Here is a 19,996-nt window from a genome sequence, read left to right on the forward strand (position 1 = left end):
ATAATCTGCTACTGTTTTTGTTCTCTCCAACTTCATCTCATCCCGTTCACTTCCTTCTTTCCCCTGGTTGCTCTACTATGTTTACTTACATGTTTCTAACTCACATGTGTTTCACTTTTTTTGTGGTAACATTTAGTCCATTAGAGAAAATATTTGCACTCAAATTCTGGTTGTGATGGTGTAGCATCTATTAAGCTGTGGATTTTCACACAAAGCCCAAATGTAGTAGAGCCAATATTTATTGTTGTTGTGCACCTTCAAGTAATTTCTGACTTTTGGCAACCCTAAGGCAAAGACCTAGAACAATTACTGCAGTCAAGGAAGAAAATGTCAAGGCAAGTTTACTGTTAAATATTAAGGAAACAAACAAAAATGACCACAGCTAATTTACATCCATTTAATGTAGACAATGAAAAATTAAATTCTCAAAGTTTTCCCATGTGTTTGTTCAATCATTGATCAAAACTGAGATTGCCATTTAGAAATCAGAAGAAGACTAGCACTTGGAAGGACTATGAGAGAAATGGATAAGATCCGAAAGTCTAAATATACAGTCGGCCCTTGGAATCCATTGGAGTTTGCTTCCAGGATCCTCAGTGGATATTGAAATGTGTGGAGGCTTAAGTTTCAGTATATATAATAGTGTAGTAAAATTGTAACCCTTTTATCAACTGGCAAAATCAAAGTTCCTTGGACACAATGGATTTCTTAAGAAAAGAAATAAATGGGTCTTTGAACAAATCAACTATAATCTCTCTCCAGAGGCCAAACTGATGAAACCAAGGTTGTCATACTTCGGTCATATCATGAGAAGACATGACTCTGCCGAAAAGACAATAGCACTTGGTAAGATAGAAAGCAGTGGAAAAGAGGAAAACCCAATTTCAGATGAATATATTCAGTCAAAGAAACTATGCCCTTTAATCTGCAAAACCTAGTGTTAGAGATATTGTTGTACACCTTCTGGAGATAGGGTTGCCATGAATCAAGACTGACCAAGAACAAAAGGCAAATCTATCACAGGTTTTTCTTGGCAAATTTTGTTCAGAGAGGGGATTAACTTTGCCTCCCTATAAGGCTGAGAGAATATGATTTGCCCAAAGTCGCCCAGTGGGTTTCCATGACGAGTGAGGATTTGAACCCTGCTGTCTTCTCAAATGATGCAGGCCCGATTTGTAGCAGCCCAATATTATACTTTTCCTGTGTGCTACAAAGCCACAATTTAGAAAAAGAAATCTGAAAGTGCATATATTTCAATGTTAGGACTATTGTAACTAATGCAAAATTACTCATAAATCATGGTACTCTTTGGTTAGGACTGCAAGATTGTAAATCTTCAAAATCAGCTCCTTCTTTATTCAGTTCTATTGCTAATAGAAAACCTAGTTTTATTCTACTATACTCTCCTGTACTCATATGCTGAATTGATCTGTTTGCAATGAATGATTGTACCCAGAGCCTGCCAATTTAACAGCTGACTAAAGCCAAGGCCTACTTAAAAATATACTCTCGTGACAGCCACCAAATAGACAAGCTATGAGGCTTTTCCTCAAGTTTGTATTTTTACACATGAATTCTGCAATTGTGGATAGATTGTTGTCAATAAAATGTAATAGTTGGATTTAATTTTTTGCTCATTCCTAAGGGGAAGGAATATCTGCTACTTTGATTTTCATCCACATCTGCATTTTGGGAAATCTTAGGTTTTCAGTTATCAATAGAATTGAATAAGGAAGGAGCTGATTTTGAAGATTTACAATGCATGAATAAAACACATCTGAAATAAACCTATGCTGTAATTTTGTGTTTTGGACATGAATTATGGAAATCAAACCTCTGGGAAAACTATGTTGCTGTTGTTGTTTACCTTCAAGCAATTTCTAACTTATGGTAAACATATCACAGGGTTTTCTTGGCAAGATTTATTTGAAAAATGTTTGCCATTGTCATCCACTGGTTTCCATAGATGAGTAGGGATTTGAACTCTGGTCTCCCAGTGACCTAACCACTATGCCACACTGGCTCTTTTTGTAGCAGCACAATATTATACTTTTCCTATGTGCTACAAAGTCAATGGGAAAACTACTATGTAACTTAAGGATGTAGACCAGTCCTTAAAAGTTACAAATACGTCATTTCCACTGTACAGCAATAATACATTACCTGCTGAATTCTGATTCCATACATGGAGCCGCTGATATCTATTATGAAGGCAATATTCTTAGGTAAACGGGGAAGATTTTTTGGTGCAAAAAAATGTACAAAATATCCATTGACAATCTGAAAAACAAGGGTAAGATGTAGAAATACCATTACAATGAGCCTTATGTCCTGATGTGTGTCTCTGACTGACCAAAAGGTGAATTTACCTGTAGATTACTAGGTAAATCTCTGTTCACATCATATTTTATGAGAAAATCTCCTTGCAGCAGAGAGGTTGTACAGTTGTCGCAGGTTCGCTGTTGATCAATAGTGGGACTGAAAAACACATGGGCCTAGAAGAAGAATAAGCATACTCGTTTTAGATTTCAGCAAAAACACAAAAATATAAACCATGTTGAAGATGGGACTTAATTCAAAAAACCTCTTTCCCTTATGTGGGACCCTTCCAGACAGGCCCAAAATGCAGGACCTGTCGTGGTTTTACCTGAGGCATTCAAACGATACCTCATGTAAAACTGAATTAATCTGGAGAACACTGGACTTTCCTGGTTTGCTCTGGATTAATAAAACACCTGGAAAAATCCAGAACTTAAACTAAAGTGAGCACCCTGGGGGATTGACTCCCGGGACTGCTTCCGCTTCCGCAGTCCCGGAAATCAGTCTCCACAGTAATCCTGGTTCTTCGGGCTCTAAGATCCTGATGGAGTGGGATGGCACCCCCACCCTCCAATCCCCCTATTTTTTCCCCAAAACTTAACTGAGGGGCAGCATAGGTCCCTTCAGAGAGCTCTCCTGGCGGTCAAAAATGATGCATCAGAAGCTGGAGGGGGAGGACCTCCAGCTGCAGTAGGCCCCTCAAATAAGTTGGGTTTTTTGTGGGGGGAAGGTGCTCTTGCATGTAGCCATTCCACAGGGGAAATACAAGGGTTTGGGGTGTGTGTATGTGGCCTTAATCCCGAGAGAAACAGGGTTTAAATAACCCAGTTCCACCCAGGATTAAGGCCTGTCTGGAAAGGTCCTTACTGCCAATATTTTGGACTATTTACATTCAGGTATACAACTCCCTTTAAGATTATCTAAGTCCTATAGTACTGTCTTATGCTCAGTTTCCAGTGGAAGTGACCATATAGTCATGCTAGAGGACCTAGAAATTCCTAGAGAGGTGTTCTTTCATATAGATACATACAGACACATATATACATACATATCTTTATGTATACATTTTAAAAATACATTTTTGATATGTATATAATACCAATAGACAATGAACAAAATAACAAGTCATATCTTTAATTATGGTTGTTGGTTTTTTTTTTACCTTTTGGGGGATCTAATGCCCCTGAACCCAGCAAAAGTGGAGAGCTGACTTGAATGGAGACAGTCAGGTGAGAGAAAATTTAAAAGAAGAATTGTTGCATTATAATGCCAATACATTTCAGAGGCCCAGTGCTATAAAATAGTTTTTATAGCACTGGGCCCCTGAAATGTATCGGCATTTGGAGTTGAAAAAAGAACATATTACTCTCCTGAATATGTATTCGCAAATGGAATAGCATGTCTTCAAGCAACTAAAGAGAAAGCCCAACAATTTTTCAGCTTTTAAAAAAACAGTCACTCATGGAGTTTTGGATTGAGATAACTGTTCTTTACACTCCAGAATTTAACCATAACCTATAGCTGGTCTTCTCTTAATCTTTTCTCGCTGCATCACCTTTCCACTTCTGCCTCCTCAAACAAATATTGGAGATATTGGCTTGAATCCCACCAGTTAATTTAAACTAGTAGACCAATTGAGTCAAATGTTGAAAAGTGAGTCAATAGGACTGCTTTATTTTGGATATTATTATTATTATTATTATTATTAAACTTTATTTGTACCCCGCTAGTATCTCCCGAAGGACTCGATGCGGCTTACAAAGGCCAAGGCCTCAACACACAATACAACAATACAAAACCTAAGGCAAATTAAAAACAATTAAAGCAATATAAACAACAGGCAATAACAATACACTAAGACACAATAAAACTGGGCCGGGCCAGAGTAATGGGTACAGGATTAAAAGTGCTGATGTTTATGCCAGTGATCCATGATTCCTAATATCCATTTGATAAATGTTAAAAACAGTTTTTTTTTTATTTCCAGAGTCATCTGTACTGTAACTGTATGGCTTTGATAAAAGGCTGGTGACTCCATTTTAATTCTTCACTTCTGTGACAAAATCCCAGTTCTTCATGATGTCTCCAGCATGACTATCAATGCTGCTCCCATGTGCAACTATGGAGCCATAGGCCCCTTCTACACTGCCATATAATCCAGATAATCCAATCAGATAATCCACATTATCTGCTTTGAACTGGATTATATGAGTTGACACTGCTATATAATCCAGTTCAAAGCAGAAAATCTGGATGTTATATGGCAGTGTAGAAGGGGCTGTAGAACAAGCCATTTTTAGATAGTTCCTTCTGTTCATCATAACAGTGACTTGTTCAGACAAACTACATGTAAGTACTCAGGACTGCCTTCTAGTATACCAACAATACTTTCTAACAAATCAGTATTATTCATTTTAAGACCTACCTTTTTCCCTGAGTAGGACTTTTGCACAAGTGGCAACAACTCATTGTTGAGGAATGTTCCTTCCACTTCAAGATCACTGATGCCTTGAGGCTCAAAAATGTTTGCCTCAATCTGTAATGTTAATTAAAGGATACAGTCATCAAGAGAAACAGCAGAGAACAGCAAGAGAAAAGGTAGAAAAATGTATTTTTGAAGAGAGAGAGAGAAAAAAGAATCATTGCCAGTGTCATGAATACATCTTGGAGGTATTTCTTTTCCAAGATGTCCCATATACCACTAAACAAAAGTGCTCCCAACCATAAGTTCAAACTGGAACTCAGGAGTTGTAATAATATCACAGGTCAGGACTTTGGGAGCAGAAACCAGGAAACTCATTCAGAAGAATGAGCAGAAAGGCCCTCAGAGACACATAGTCTCAGGGCACTTCCAGACACATCAAATAAAATCCCGATTCCTCTCAGGACTTTGTCACCACTGCAACCCTTAACCTCAGTCTTTCCCTCAGGCAGAGGCTCGATGCTCTTCCAGGTCAACCAAAGACTGACCTGGGAGGGCATCCAACCATCCTCCAGCCCCCCATTCCCTCCCCAAAACTTACATGAGGGGGCTCCCAGCCATACAGGAATTTCCCCCCCTCCACCCCCACCTCCTGAAGCATCATTCTGACACAACTACAGAGCTCTTGGGGGCCTGCATGACTGACAGGCCCCTCATGTAAGTTTTGGGCGAGGAAATGGGCTGCGGGGGGGTGCCATTCCACTCCTCTGGGCTTTTGGGAGTCCGAAGAAGTGGGATGGCTGTGGGGACTGACCTCTGGACTACGGAAGCAGTCCTAGGAGTCAGTCCCCACAGGGCCCTCATCTATAAAGATCTGGATCTTAGCCTAAGCACCGGATCTTTACAGGTGTTTTTAAAACCTGAATTAAACTTTATAATTTGGTTTACTCCAGTTTGAATTAATTAGCCTGAAATGTTTTCTGGATGCCTCAAGTTGATCCATTTTAGTCCAGGTTTTAGGGCTGTGTAGAATGGTCCTCAGAAAATAGTAAGGGTGCTCACCACCCTTGGTGCAGTCTTGGTCTGGAAGAGCAAGGACCACATAAAATCATTTTACTTTACCATCACATCTCCCATTATAGGTGCCTTTTTGATAACCCAGAAGTGACAGTTTAACATCTGAAGCTATACAGATGTTAACTTTACACCAAGTTAAAGATGTTTTGTGGTAGCAGTCATCCCCCCCCCCCCCCAAAAAAAAGCTTAGACTTTGGCCCAGAGAATATTTTTTGCCACTAGCCCCAAATTTTGCCTTTTTTTCCAGGCAGGACCAGGTGGATATGGGTGTACTGTGGGTTTAAAGGGCAAGACAGAGCTCCATATATGGCCAGTTTTCCTGGAGCAGCCGCAGAACCCCTAAGAAGTGCATGCGGAGGCCTGGTTGGGAGCCACTGCTCTAGGCAATAGGTTCCATTGCTGAACTGCTAACTGTTAAGAAGTTCTTCTTGTAATCCATTGAAATTTACCTTCCTGCACCTTAAAACCATTAGTTCTATCCTCTGGGGAAGCAGACAACAAGCTTGGACCCACCTCTTTGTGGCAGCCATTGTGATATTTAAATAGTGCAACCATTTACTCGTCAGTTTTGCTTCCAATCCTGATATCTGTATGTGTCTGTGAGTCCAAACTATTTGGAGGTTTCAACTCAAATGGGAGCACTTCCACACATTGATTCTACTTTATAGCATGGTTATATACCTCAAATAACTATTGTTTCCTCTAGGGCAGTGGTTCTCAACCTGGGGTCCCCAGGAGTTTTGGGTCTACAACTCCCAGAATCCCAGCCGGTTTACCAGCTGTTAGGATTTCTGGGAGTTGTAGGCCAAAAACATCTGGGGACCCCAGGTTGAGAACCACTGCTCTAGGGAAATCCTGGATTTTGTAGTTTAGGGAGTTTTGTAGTTCGGGAAGTTTGGGGTTAGAACTCTTTGGCTGGAAATTATTAGAAAATGGAAGCCCTGGGATTGCCTAGGATGTTGTCATGGCAATCAAAGTGGAATCACAGAACTATAATTGTGTGATGTGACAATGTCCCAATTGTTTATCAGAAAAAGGTAATCAGAACATATAAAAGCAGTTCTGAACCAGCTAAATTGGCTGGCTCTATAGTTCTAGACCCAATTTATGGTGCAGTGATTCTCTTCAAAGCTCTAAAGCTTTCCTCTTGTAGCTGCATCATTATAGAATGATCTTCTACATGACAATTCTACATGATAGTTCTTGGCTACGAATATTCCTTTTTTGTGTTGTGATTTCAATATAGTGGCTATTTTAAATATTTAATATTGTTTTATTCATTGTATTTTACATTTCATTGTATTAACTTATTTTCTTTTTGAAATACCTTATGGAAGGTTCATCTTAAGTGTAGAAGTATTGTAAATAAATCAATACTAATGAAAAATACTTCAAATATTTTATTGTATGCTGGTCATGGAATATAATTTACTGCTAGAACACACTACTACTCTGTACAAGAGAAATGATTGTGGAACTTACTTCAAACTTATTGACAAGCTGCTTTGGATTCACTTTTATGAACAATTCATACTTTCCAAAGTTTCGTTTCAGAAGTTCCTCATAGGTCAATTCAAAAGTTATTTTGCTGGCAGCTGCAACGTTTACTGAAACACTGAACTTCTCAGTTTTCCTTCCAGAAGCCCTTCATATGATGAGTGTACACACAAATAAAACCACATATATATTATTTTAGAAGATTTTTAAATGGTTCACTTTTCCACCTTGCAATTTGAACAGTAACTCTAAAAACGATTCAATAATAATAATAATAATAATAATTATTATTATTATTATTATTTTATTTCTTACCCACCTCTCCTTGTGGCTCAAGGCGGGTTACAGAATAATTAAACATCATAAATATTGTTAAAAATCAACAAATACACATATTAAAATGTATTTCTATAAAAGATATATATTAAAACATATTTCCATAAAATACATATTAAAATATACAGAATAGATATTAAACACAGGACACAAGTTTTAAATTCATGCTTAAAACTGGCTGAGTAGTGCTGCTGGAAGAGATAGGTCTTTAGATGGTTTTTAAATTCCAAAAGCTCATTTAGTTATCAAAGCTTTTCCACAAGTTCATTCCACACACAGTCTTGGGGCAGCCCATGAAAAGGTCCTCTGAGTGATGCTTGCCAGTCAGGTTCTGGTAGGCTGGAGTAGATGCCTCCCAGAAGACCTTAGTGCCCGGGGGTGACTTGTATGGGAGAAGGTGATTCTTTAGGTAACATGTACCCCAAACCACGTAGGGTTTAAAGGTCAAAACCAACACCTTGTACCATAAAGTAATTGACATTAGGATGGGTATAATATGCTCACTCCTGGATGTTTGCGTAACCAATCTGAATGATGTATTTTGAACCATCTGGAATTTCCGAACTTGGCCCAAAGGTATCTTAATATAAAAGGTTTACAGAGGTCTAACCTTGAGGTTACCAGTGCATGCACTACCATCTTTGGTCCTCTGAATCTAGTAAGGAGTCAAGCTCCAGACAGTTGCGCCTACCTGGGCTGGCATTTGGAGAGACGGATCCAGGAGCACTCACAAAAGACTGTGAACACAGACTTTCAAGGGGAGTGAAACCTCATCCAGAACTGACTGACACTCCTCCATCCCTAGGTTAGGCCTCTTGATGGCAAGCACCTCTGTTCTGTCTGAATTCAAGCTCATTTTGTTTTTCCTCATTTAGCTCATTGCCTCCTCCAGGCATTCATTCAGAGGAGACATGCTATTCTTAGCAAGAACCATTTGGGAAGGCATGGAGAAATATATTTGGGTGTCACCAGCAAACTGACAGCACCCGCCACATGCCTTAAGATGATCTCTCCCAGCAGTTTCATGTAAATATTGAAAAACCATTGAGGACAGAATGGTACCTTATGGGATACCACATACAGCTCCTTTTTTGAGAAGTAGCTATCCCTAAGGAGAACCATCTGAAAAGTATGACCAGAACCATTTAGGAACAACTGTCCTAAAAGATATGTATCTTATCTTAGTCCCTTTCTGCCATAAAAAATCCAGATTATTTGCTTTGAACTGGATTATATGGCAGTTTATTTATTTACCACAATTGTACCCCACCCCTCTCACCCTGAAGGGGACTCAGGGCGGCCTGACAACAAGCAACAATTCAATGCCATACACATATACATCCATAAAAGAAACAAATACAATTATTGAGTGTAGACTCAGATAATCCAATTCAAAGCAGAGGGGTGGAACGCCCTTCCCATGGAGGTAAGATCAGCCTCCTCGCTGATGGTATTCCGAAAAAGACTAAAAACTTGGATGTTCAAGCAGGCATTTGGTTAATTCGGTGAATGAATGTGTCGACTACGGATTGGTAATATGGATGATGCAATTGGACCACGATTTTAGTTAGGAGATGTATTGGATTGTGATTTATGTGAAATATTGTGTATTATGTTTTTTACGGTTTTAATTGTATACTGTGTACTGTATATTCTGTTGTAAACCGCGTTGAGTCGCCAGTTAGGCTGAGAAACGGCGGTATACAAGGACAGTAAATAAATAAATAAATAATATGGATTATCTGATTTGATAATCTGGATTATATGGCAGTGTAGAAGGGGCCTTTATGACACCTACACTAAATCCTAACCCTTTTTACATAGGGCAGTTCCTGATAGGCCTTTATCCCAGGAAAATCTGTGGCTTTTAAACACGGATCTTCCTGGGGACCTGTCTACACCCTCCCCAGAAAGTGTGTGCTTTCTGGGGTGGGTGTCCAGATACTCTCACGGGACTGCCCCGTGAGAACATTTGGAAGCCCTAGCCCCAAAAGCCCCCAAACCCCTTTGATAAGTAAGGGAAACTTACCTGGCCTCCAGTAGACTGTAGCCAGAGCTCTACTGGCACGTACTAAAGACGTGCCAGGAGAGCGGGGGAAGGGGAATGAGTATTCCCACAGTTTTCCAGACTAATTTAGTCTGGAAAACTGTGGGAATGGTGTCTGGACTGCAGAAACCAGAAACTGTGACTTTTCCTGGTTTATGGCAAATTAATTTGGGACTGTCCAGGATATCATCTGAACAGCCTCTTCTTTATTGCGGGAGTTACCGCAATAAAGGTGCTGTGTGGATGGGCCCATAGAAACATGTGGTACTTTGATTTTCATGTATGCAGGTCTAGATCTATCTTTTGATATACTGTGTCCATAATAAATGGAATGTCACTTAGAGTCCCTGTTGAATATTTCTAGAAGCCATTTGAGATCTCTTCATTAGAAATAAATGTGTGGGATTAGGCATGAAATAACAAACCTAACAGTAAGGCCTCAACTTACTTCACCAGACCAGCAGTCCGTCCACTTGAAACTGCCTTTTGGTACTGTTTTTGGGCAACTTCTTTTTCTTTTATGGTTCCAGGATAGGTGACACCGTCGATTGTCCTGTTAAAGAGCACATATACAGATATGAAAATATTTTTATTGGTATTTCCGCTTGACATCAATTCATCCAATTGTATATTATAAGGCATTTAGGATGTTTAGAATTCTAGAATTTCTCCGTATTCCTGAGATACAATGATTCCAAGGAAAGGGCATCAATTGTGTACAAAATTATGGAGCTCAGTTCTGTTATTACACATAAGGAAAAAGTATGAAGCATACTCTACTTGTGAGGTTTCAGGTTATTTCTGGTGACCCTATTACAGAGTTTTCTTGGCCAAATTTGTCCAGAGGGAGGTTGCCCTTGCTTTCTTCTTGGGAAGTCTGACTTGGCCACGATGGTCCACGCTTTGGTTACATCCCGTTTAGACTACTGCAACGCTCTCTACATGGGGTTGCCTCTGAAGACTGCCCGGAAGCTGCAGCTAGTCCAACGCTCGGCAGCCAGACTACTAACGGGTGCTGGGTACAGGGAGCACACCACTCCGCTGTTACACCAGCTCCACTGGCTGCCAATTAGCTTCCGAGCACAATTCAAAGTGCTGGTGTTAACCTATAAAGCCCTAAACAACTCCGGCCCTGTTTACCTCTCTGAACGTATTCTCCCCTATGAACCATCAAGATTATCAAGATTATTAAGATCGTCTGGAGAGACCCTGCTCTCGGTTCCACTGGCCTTGCAAGCGCGTCTGGTGGGGATGAGGGACAGGGCCTTCTCGGTGGTGGCCCCTCGGCTCTGGCGCTCTCTCCCACTGGAGATCAGAACCGCCCCTTCTATCCTGACATTTAGGAAACAGGTGAAGACTTGGCTATGGAGACAGGCATTTGATGAGTGAGTCAACACTCTGAGATATGGATGGAGAATGATGAGCAACGATTTTAGTCTGACGACTGACCATTGTAATTATTGATTGTAATTGCTGTTTTAATGTTTTACTGTAATATGAATTATGATGTTTTATTGATTGTATGTGATATTATGGTTAGAAACTGGTCTGAGTCCCTCGAGAGAGGTGAGAAGGCCGGTATATAAAACTTTTAAATAAATAAATAAATACAATAACACTTTCCTTTACTGTTTCTTGAAAGTAACTAAAATAGTTACTTGGTTGGTTACTTTAATGCACTGCATGAGCACAACATAAGCCAGCACTTGAACCATGAAATATTCCTTCTTTGACATTTACTGAAGCCACACTCCATTAAATATAAAAATAACCAAAAAGGTATAGCCATGGTGCAAAAGGACAGAGTTATCTTTGTTGAATTAAAATCATGATGCAATATAAACGTTTGGGTTGCTGTGAGGTTCTTTTTGGACTGTATGGCCATGTTCCAGCAGCATTCTCTCCTAACATTTCACCTGCATCTATGGCTAGCATCTTCACAGAACCTCCGAACATGCCAGCAACAGAGGCGGGAGAGACATTAGGAGAGAATGCTGCTGGAACATTGCTATATAGCCCAAAAAACCCACAGCAACTCGGGGATTCCGGCCTGAAAGCCTCTTTACTATGCAATATAAACTTTTGTTATTGGGGAAAGGATCAGGTTATTTGCAACCAGATATTTCAAACTCTTTTTTTTTTTAAACCCTGAAGCTTGTCATAATCTGAATGTGTGTCAGCAGCAATGTGGTACATAATGAACAATAAAGAAAGAAAGACAGAAAGCCAAACAACTGTATTATGAAACCATAGTTATTGAGGTCCTGGATGAAATGAGTCTGTTTGATTCTGCATAATTCAGGCTTTATCTGGAGTATTATGTTGACTTGTGGGATTAACTTTCTAAGAAAGATGCAGATGGGTAAGTTCAGGTTCAGAGACAGTCAGTGAGGATTTCTAGTGATATGAAAAAAAAAAACAGGCTCTATGAGTAAACTGGGTATATTTGAACTGGGTATATTTATCTTGGCCAAGGAAACATTCAAAGGGGATATGATAGCTTTATTCAAACAACTGGCAGTTTGCATCATCAGACAGAAGAGAACAAAAACTTGCCTTTTGCCCCCAAAGATAGGGCACATTGGGCTTAAGTTACAGAAGGCTAGTTTGAGGGATTATCTTGATCCAAAGACAGTTGGATAAGGAAACCAATACTTTCATTTCTAGATTGTAGCCCTAGATTTCCTGCAGGTAGTGAAGAGGTGGGGTGGAAAAGATGATGTACAAGACCCTTTCCAATTTTACAGTTCTGTGACATTTAGTGCAATTTCAAATTTCTAGATTGACTTCAGGAGTAAGTAGAGGGAAATAACAATATGTTTTACATACATGGTGAAGTTGGTAATGAAGGCTGTTTTAGGAAGCTCCACGTCGAAGAAGGCTTCCTTGGACACATTCGCCCGATTGACAGCACGGCTAGTGATGACATTACGGGAGAATCGAGAAGTAACACTGGAATCAATTTTCACCCAATATATTTCTATGCCTTTAGGATGCTGAAAAATGAAAGTGCTAGTTAACTGTTCTGTATATTGACCTTCATAGGATAACAAATTACTTTTATGACACTTAAAGAACAACAGTAAAACAGAATGAAGAAGTCTCTGCTAAAACAACCATAGAGTTTATTTTGAAGAAAGCATTGATCTGATATTATCCCATTCTTTTAAGGGCCAATGGGCTTTTTAGTGAAAAAACAAGGGATTTTTCAAAGTTACTTTGTTTTCCTACTGAAACAGATGATGGAACAGGACCATTTTCTTTAAACAGATAGACATAAACAAGGAAATGCAGTAAAAATCAAGAATGGATAAGAACATACAAAGGCGCCTTGCACACTACACAGTTATAGTATTATGATTCCACTTTAATTGCCATGGCTGTATCATATAGCTCCTGAGATGTACAGTTTAGGAGGGGCATTTGAAATTTAGCTAGAACATAGAACATCTCAACAAAGTACAAACCCGAGGAGTTCATAGGATATTTCCATTGCATGGGGGATATAGCTATGATTGGGAGGCAGGATGACAAAATGATGGCTCTGTATCCCTCTAAATTCTTTCCTTCTGATCCCATATCTAGCTTTACAAACATTGAAAATAAATTGTACATAGAACTCTTATATTTGCTATGTTCAAATTGCCTTGGCAGGTTTGTCTTCTCCTTTACTTGGATGCATTTCTAAATGGCCAAATGAAGGTTTAAATTACTGCAGTATTAGAAGTATGCAGGCAGAAAAAAAATTAATGGAGAAAGGGGAAGAATTCCTGTTGCGCTTTCATTCTCCCCTGAGCCACATCCGTGTAGTTAAAGTGGAACCATCATGCTATATTTGTGCACTCTATTAAGGAACTTAGTCGTTTAGCTGCCAATGTTTCTTCTGCAACTTCTTTAACTTTTCCTTCTCCTCCTCCTTTTTAAATAACACATATATGTAATACATATTATATTCTTAAAGTAACAAAATTTCCAATTTGTAAGGAACACAACAATTGCCAATCTGCAATTTTATGAAAAATTTCAGTTTTTTGCAGGAAACAAATGACAGAAATGTTTTTTTACCCATGTCTTCAAAATTTCTGGAATATTTTTGCATCTCTGCAAAAAAAGTACAGCATTCTAAATGAAATGAAATAACTACTTACCTCATCAATTGTATTTCTTTTCTGCAACAAAAGAGGTACAGTAAAATTGTTAAGTATGTAAGAACAAGGAAGATATTATCACATACCACATGGTACCTAACAATTGTATATCTGTATACATCGTCACTCTGTTATCAGTAGTGAAGGATACACAGTAACTATGAGCTTCCACCAGATAAAAATCACAATAGGGCTCAATGTATTTAGTTCTCCACATTGCTATGATAGAATTATTCATGCCAGCAATGTAGTACATTAATCCAAACAAAACTAGGAGCCATAAATGGATTGTAGAAGCAGGTAATTATTATGCCTCGGATGCTTATAGAATATGGAAGTAATTTAATTAGCATCTTTAAAAGACCAGAATTGTAACCAGTGGTGTTGCCCACGAACAGAACAACCACTGTTGGCACATTGGATCCTTCCTCACCCTTAAGCCCAAACATCTTCGAGAAGCAGTGGTTCTCAACCTGTGGGTCCCCAGATGTTTTGACCTTCAACTTCCAGAAATCCTAACAGCTCACAACCTCTGAGGATGCCTGCCATAGATGCAGGTGAAATGTCAGGAGAGAATACTTCTAGAACATGGCCATACAGCCCGAAAAACCTACAACAACCCAGTGATTCCAGCCATGAAAACCTTCGACAACATCGCTGTGAGGATTCAGGAAACTGATTTGGGGTATTAAGGATTTTTGGAGAATAAGTTTCATTGGGACAGTGGAAATCTGTGTAACTTTGGATGCAGGTGGGTTATTGTGTGACAGCTCATTAGGATCACAGCCAATCCGATAGAAAAAAAGATTCCTTAGTTTGATCTACATATAAAAACCAAACCCAATTCTCAGATAAAACAAGAAAATATATTCCACACTAATACAAATATCATGCTTCTCAACTGACACTATTTTGAGAGAGAAGTTCTAGACTGATTTTGTATCTAAATCGCTTTGGTATAAAGTTCTCATGGACTTCCATAACATTAAAGAGGAAATTACTCCTTATAGGTTTGCATGAAGTGCCATTCAAAATGAAGGAAAACTCAGAAATTACTATCTAATTGACTTTATGGTTCTTAATTAGAAAATAAAAATGTGAATATCTTTTCAAAACTCTTTTTGACTACATTCTATCATTCTTCCTCAAAACAAAATCCCATACAGCTGAATCCTGTAGTAATCCATGGTTTACTCCCCCTCTGGTACGTTTAAGATAATGTGTGGTTGAACTGACATCTGAGGCCCCTTCTACACTGCCATATAAAATCCAGATTATCTGCTTTGAATTGGATTATATGGTAGTATAGACTCTGGATTATCTCACAGTGTAGAAGGAGTCTGAGTTAATACATGGGATCGCGTAGCATAGTGCTTGACAAGTCATTGAAAGATCTGATTGCTGTGCATCTATAGCTGATGATAATGTTAGAAATATTTTTCCCCCTGAAAAACAAAAAGGTTCTGTATAAAGTCCAGCCACATACCTTGATATTCCTGAGTTGTTCTATTAAAAAAACTGAAGATACAAGAGCAGGAATGAATGCCAACCAAATGTAAAATGGCAGGTGGCTTCCCATGTTGAAAGCAAGTAAGTCAGTGTGGAGGCACCTGAATTTGCAGGAACATTTTGTAAGTTGTCAATCAGTGACTAGGTGGATAATACAGAATTGACATATGAAAATGAGGGAACTATCAAATATTTGCTTTTAGAGAGATATGGTTCCAGAGAAAAGAGCTTACGAAATATTACCGTGAAAGACATGCGAGTCCAAGGCCAGAGACCCTAGTCATTGCTTCTGATCTAGACTCCTGGTGTCTTTGTAGCTATTAAACACAGCCCCCCTCCCCCACAATCCATGTGTTGTTACATATGCTGTGTCAGATAAATGTAACTAATTTTGAAATAATTTCTAAAGTATAGTTGGCCACCAGATGTCTCTTAGGCCCCTTCCACACAGCTGAATAAAATCCCACATTTTCTGGCAGTGTGGATTTAGATAACCCAGTTCGAAACAGATATTGTAGAATTTCCCTCTGATATTTTGGGTTATATGGATATGTGGAAAGGCCCTTATGCTCCATCTACACTGACATATAAAATCTGGTTTGAACTGGATTATATAATAATAATTAATAATAAAAACTTTATTTATAACTCTGGATTATATAGCAGTATAGAAGGGACCTTAGACAACTGTGATCTCCAATCTGGTCTAAATTCATGCAGTTTTGCTGTTTTTTGTTGTTTTTTCATTCAGTCGCTGTTGACTCTTTGTGACCTCATGGACCAGCCCACGCCAGAGCTCCCTGTCAGCCGTCACCACCCCCAGCTTCTTCATAGTCAAGCCAGTCACTTCAAGGTTACCATCCATCCACCTTGCCCTTAGTCGGCCCCTCTTCCTTTTCCTTCAATTTCCCCCGGCACCATTATCTTCTCCAAGCTTTCCTGTCCTCTCATTATGTGGCAAAAGTACAAAAGTACAAAAGTACATCTTTGCCTCTAATATCCTTCCCTCCAGTGAGCAGTCGGGCATTATTTCGTGGAGTATGGACTGATTTGATCTTCTTCTGGTCCAAGGCATTCTTAGAATCTGTGTTAATATTAAATCAAGGAAATGTCACTGTTCAACACATAAGGTTGGGTGATAAATTCAATAGGTTTGCTTTTTTAATATGAGCATCATGTAGTTTCAAGCAAAGACCTGAAGTCTGTTTGCTAACTTGAAATGTTATTTTGTGGGCATTTGAAATGCAATTTGTGCAAAATATATCATTTTAAAATACATTCACTTAAAATGCAAATGGACTATGGTGGCATTTCTCAACCTGGGAGGGGTCGTGAAGGGGGTGTCAGAGGGGTCGCCAAACCATCAAAAAACACCGTATTTTCTGTTGGTCATTGGGATTCAGTCTATGAACCTTGACCAATCATTTCTGAAAAAATTGACTGTGAGTACAGCTGGGTTTTTTTTTCTATCCGTACTTTGTTGTTGTTTTGTTGTGTGTCCAAGTTTTTTTTTGCAATTTACAAAACCCCTAAGGTAAATCTATCACTGGGTTTTCTGAGGCTATGATCTGCCCAAGGTCACTCAGTGGGTTTGTATGGCTGTGCAGGATTTAAACTTTGTTTTTCGGGGTCATTGTTCAAAGTTCAAACCACTTGCCCAGCTGACACCACATGCACTTTAATACAGCAGTGTGCTTCCTCAGATCTTGAGTTATTGCATTGATTGCAAGACTCCTGAGGGCCTCTAGTGGTCTCATATCTAATGCTTGTATTCTACAAGAAACTGTTCAATTCTACGAGGATTGAATGAAAACTAATGCCTCTACTTTTGTAACTCCCCAACAGATGGCAATACTGGTATGTGGAAGGTACTGGCTTGACTCTCCTCTACAGTTCCATTTTGGCAGGAAGGCTTAGCAATCAACGGTTGTGTTGTTAAAGTGTGAAGTATGGAACCCTGAGCAGACAGTCGGTCAATGCGACTTAAGCAACGTGCAGTCATTGAATTCTTGACAGCAGAAGCTGTCACCCCAAAGGAGATTCATCAGAGAATGCAAGCTGTTTATGGTGATTGTGTTGATGTCAGTACTGTGCGTCGTTGGGCGAGTAAGTTTAAAGATGTTGAGGTGGGAACATCTGATTTGCATGACAAACAAAGAGTTGGATGTCTCATGTGACAGCAACCACCGAGTTTCACAAGCAAATGGTTGACAGATTGATTCGGGATGATTGTTGTATAACTCAGGACGAAATTTCAAGCATAATCGGCCTTTCACAAGAACGTGTGGGTCACATTATTGCTTTGCTTGGCTATTGGAAGATCTGTGCACGATGGGTTGCGGAAACAGAGTGCTCGACTTCTTCCGTGACAGCTTCAGAAAACTTGTTCATTGTTGGCAGAAATTGATCCAATTGTCTGGTGATTATGTGGAAAAGTGAATAGTGGTAGTTAAAGAGCACATTCTAAGGATTATTTCTGCGTTTGATTTATTAAAATATTCCCATCCAAACCCAAGTAACGAAAGTGAAGACATTACTTTTCATTCAACCCTCGTACGTATCTTAGGGTCCTTGCACACAGTCATATAACCCAGAATATCAAGGTAGAAAATCCCACAATACCTGCTTAGAACTGGGTTATATGAGTCCACACTGCCATATATTCCAGTTCAAAGGAGATAATGTGGATTTTTTTCCTGCTGTGTAGAAGGGGCCTTAGGCTGGATCTACACTGCCCTATATCCCAGGATTTGATTCCAGATTGTCTGTTTATCCCAGATTATCTGGAGATATAGACTCATATAACCCAGTTTAAAGCAGATAACCTGGGATATAGTGCAGTGTAGATCCAGCCTCAGGTCCTTTTTACACTGTCCTTATATCCCAGGATCTGATCCCAGGGATATCTGCTAATCCCAGATTATATGGCAGTCGAGACCCATAATCCAGTGCTAAGCAGATAGCCTGGAATCAGATCCTGGGGGCCCTTCCACACAGCCCTATATCCCAGAATACCAAGGCAGGAAATCCCACATTATCTGAGTGTTGACTCAGATAAAAGTTCAAAGCGGATATTGTGAGATTTTCTGCCTTGATATTCTGGGACATAGGGCTGTGTGGAAAGAAAAGCAATAGAACAGTGTAGAAGGAGCTTTAGGGTGCATCCATTGTAGAATGTGGTGTGAGATCACTTTAACAGATCCTGGGAGTTGGCTGAGACATCAGAACTCTGGAAGAAAAAGCTGAAGACCTAATAAAACTATAAATCCTGGCATTGAGCCAGGGCAGTTAAAGCGGTGTCAAATGGTAGGAATTGTGGAAGTCGGAAGTCCAAAACATTTGGAGGGCCTAAGTTTGCTCAGGCCTGCTCTATTTACTTACTTAGGCGATCCCTCGTTGTCCGAGTAGGATTGTCTTCCAAGATCGGTGTACTGGCGGCGGGTCCGTAGGTGACCGTGGAGCCCTCTTCTTGATCTGCATGTTCTCCCACAATGAGGGCATTGGTTTCCAGGTGGAAGGCGGTCCCAGTTGGGGTTGGCTTGAAGCGCCTTCCTCTTGGCAAGTCTCTCTTTCGCCCTCCATTCGTGCCTCTTCAAATTCTGCAGCACTGTTGGTCACAGCTGACCTCCAGTTGGAGCAGTCAAGGGCAAGGGCTTCTCAGTTCTCAGTGTCTATGCCAGAGTTTTTAAGGTTGGCTTTGAGCCCATCTTTAAATCTCTTTTCCTGTCCACCAACATTCCGTTTTCCGTTCTTGATTTTGGAGTAGAGCAACTGCTTTGGGAGACGGTGGTCGGGCATCCGGACAACGTGGCCGGTCCAGTGGAGGTGATGGCGGAGGATCATCGCTTCAGTGCTGGTGGTCTTTACTTCTTCTAGCACATTGACATTTGTCCACTTGTCTTCCCAAGAGATTTGCAGGATTTTTTGGAGGCAACACTGATGGAATCATTCCAGGAGTTGCATGTGACATCTGCAGACTGTCCATGTCTCGCAGGCGTATAGCAGGGTTGGGAAGATAATAGCTTTATAAACAAGCACCTTATTATCCCTACGAATGTTCTGGTCCTCAAACACTCTGTGCTTCATTCAGAAAAATGCTGCACTCTCAGAGCCCAGGTGATGTTGTATTTCAGTGTGAATGTTGACTTTTGTGGAAAGGTGGCTGCCAAGGTAGTGGAAATGGTCAACATTGTGTAATGTTACACCATTAAGCTGTATTTCTGGCATTGGAGAGGGATTGGCAGGTGACTGCTGGAACAGCACTTTGGTTTTCTCGAATTTCAATGACAGGCCGAGCTTCTGAGCTTCTCGTATGCTTCTGCGAAGGTGTTTAGAGTGGCTTGTAGGTCTTCTTCTGAATACACACAGACGACATTGTCATCAGCATACTGGAGTTCTATAACAGATGTCGTTGTAACCTTGGTTTTGGCTTTCAGTCCGCTGAGGTTAAACAGCTTGCCATCTGTCTTGCTCTAGAGGGAGCCTGTCTCTCAAGACTGCCCACAAGCAAAATGGCTGCCGCAGGCGAGAAGAGAACCAGCCTCGGTGTATAGGCGCCGCCAATGCTGAGAAATAGCTTGCCCTCACCCAAGATGGCTGCGCAGGCGACCGTGAAGGGGAGGAGCCATAGATCAGGTGGCT

At 40.1% G+C, this 19,996-nt stretch overlaps 1 protein-coding gene across 2 annotated transcripts in view; it reads right to left on the reverse strand.

The window, feature by feature from the left end:
• LOC132769193 (inter-alpha-trypsin inhibitor heavy chain H3-like) overlaps positions 1-15,466 on the reverse strand; it is a 32,061-nt gene extending 16,595 nt beyond the window's left edge. For both annotated transcript variants that reach the window (XM_067463605.1, XM_067463604.1), the window contains exons 1-8: positions 15,333-15,466; positions 13,847-13,867; positions 12,528-12,694; positions 10,147-10,251; positions 7,301-7,463; positions 4,745-4,855; positions 2,370-2,495; positions 2,164-2,280 (exon numbers count right to left, since the gene is read on the reverse strand). In XM_067463605.1, the coding sequence (XP_067319706.1) occupies positions 2,164-2,280; positions 2,370-2,495; positions 4,745-4,855; positions 7,301-7,463; positions 10,147-10,251; positions 12,528-12,694; positions 13,847-13,867; positions 15,333-15,425 (903 nt within the window). In that variant the 5' untranslated portion in view covers positions 15,426-15,466. The remainder of the gene's footprint in view (positions 1-2,163; positions 2,281-2,369; positions 2,496-4,744; positions 4,856-7,300; positions 7,464-10,146; positions 10,252-12,527; positions 12,695-13,846; positions 13,868-15,332) is intronic.
• Between the last annotated feature and the right edge of the window lie 4,530 nt (positions 15,467-19,996).

This window comes from Anolis sagrei, chromosome 2 (assembly GCF_037176765.1).
Source record: "Anolis sagrei isolate rAnoSag1 chromosome 2, rAnoSag1.mat, whole genome shotgun sequence".
In the NCBI taxonomy this organism is placed as follows: domain Eukaryota; kingdom Metazoa; phylum Chordata; class Lepidosauria; order Squamata; family Dactyloidae; genus Anolis; species Anolis sagrei.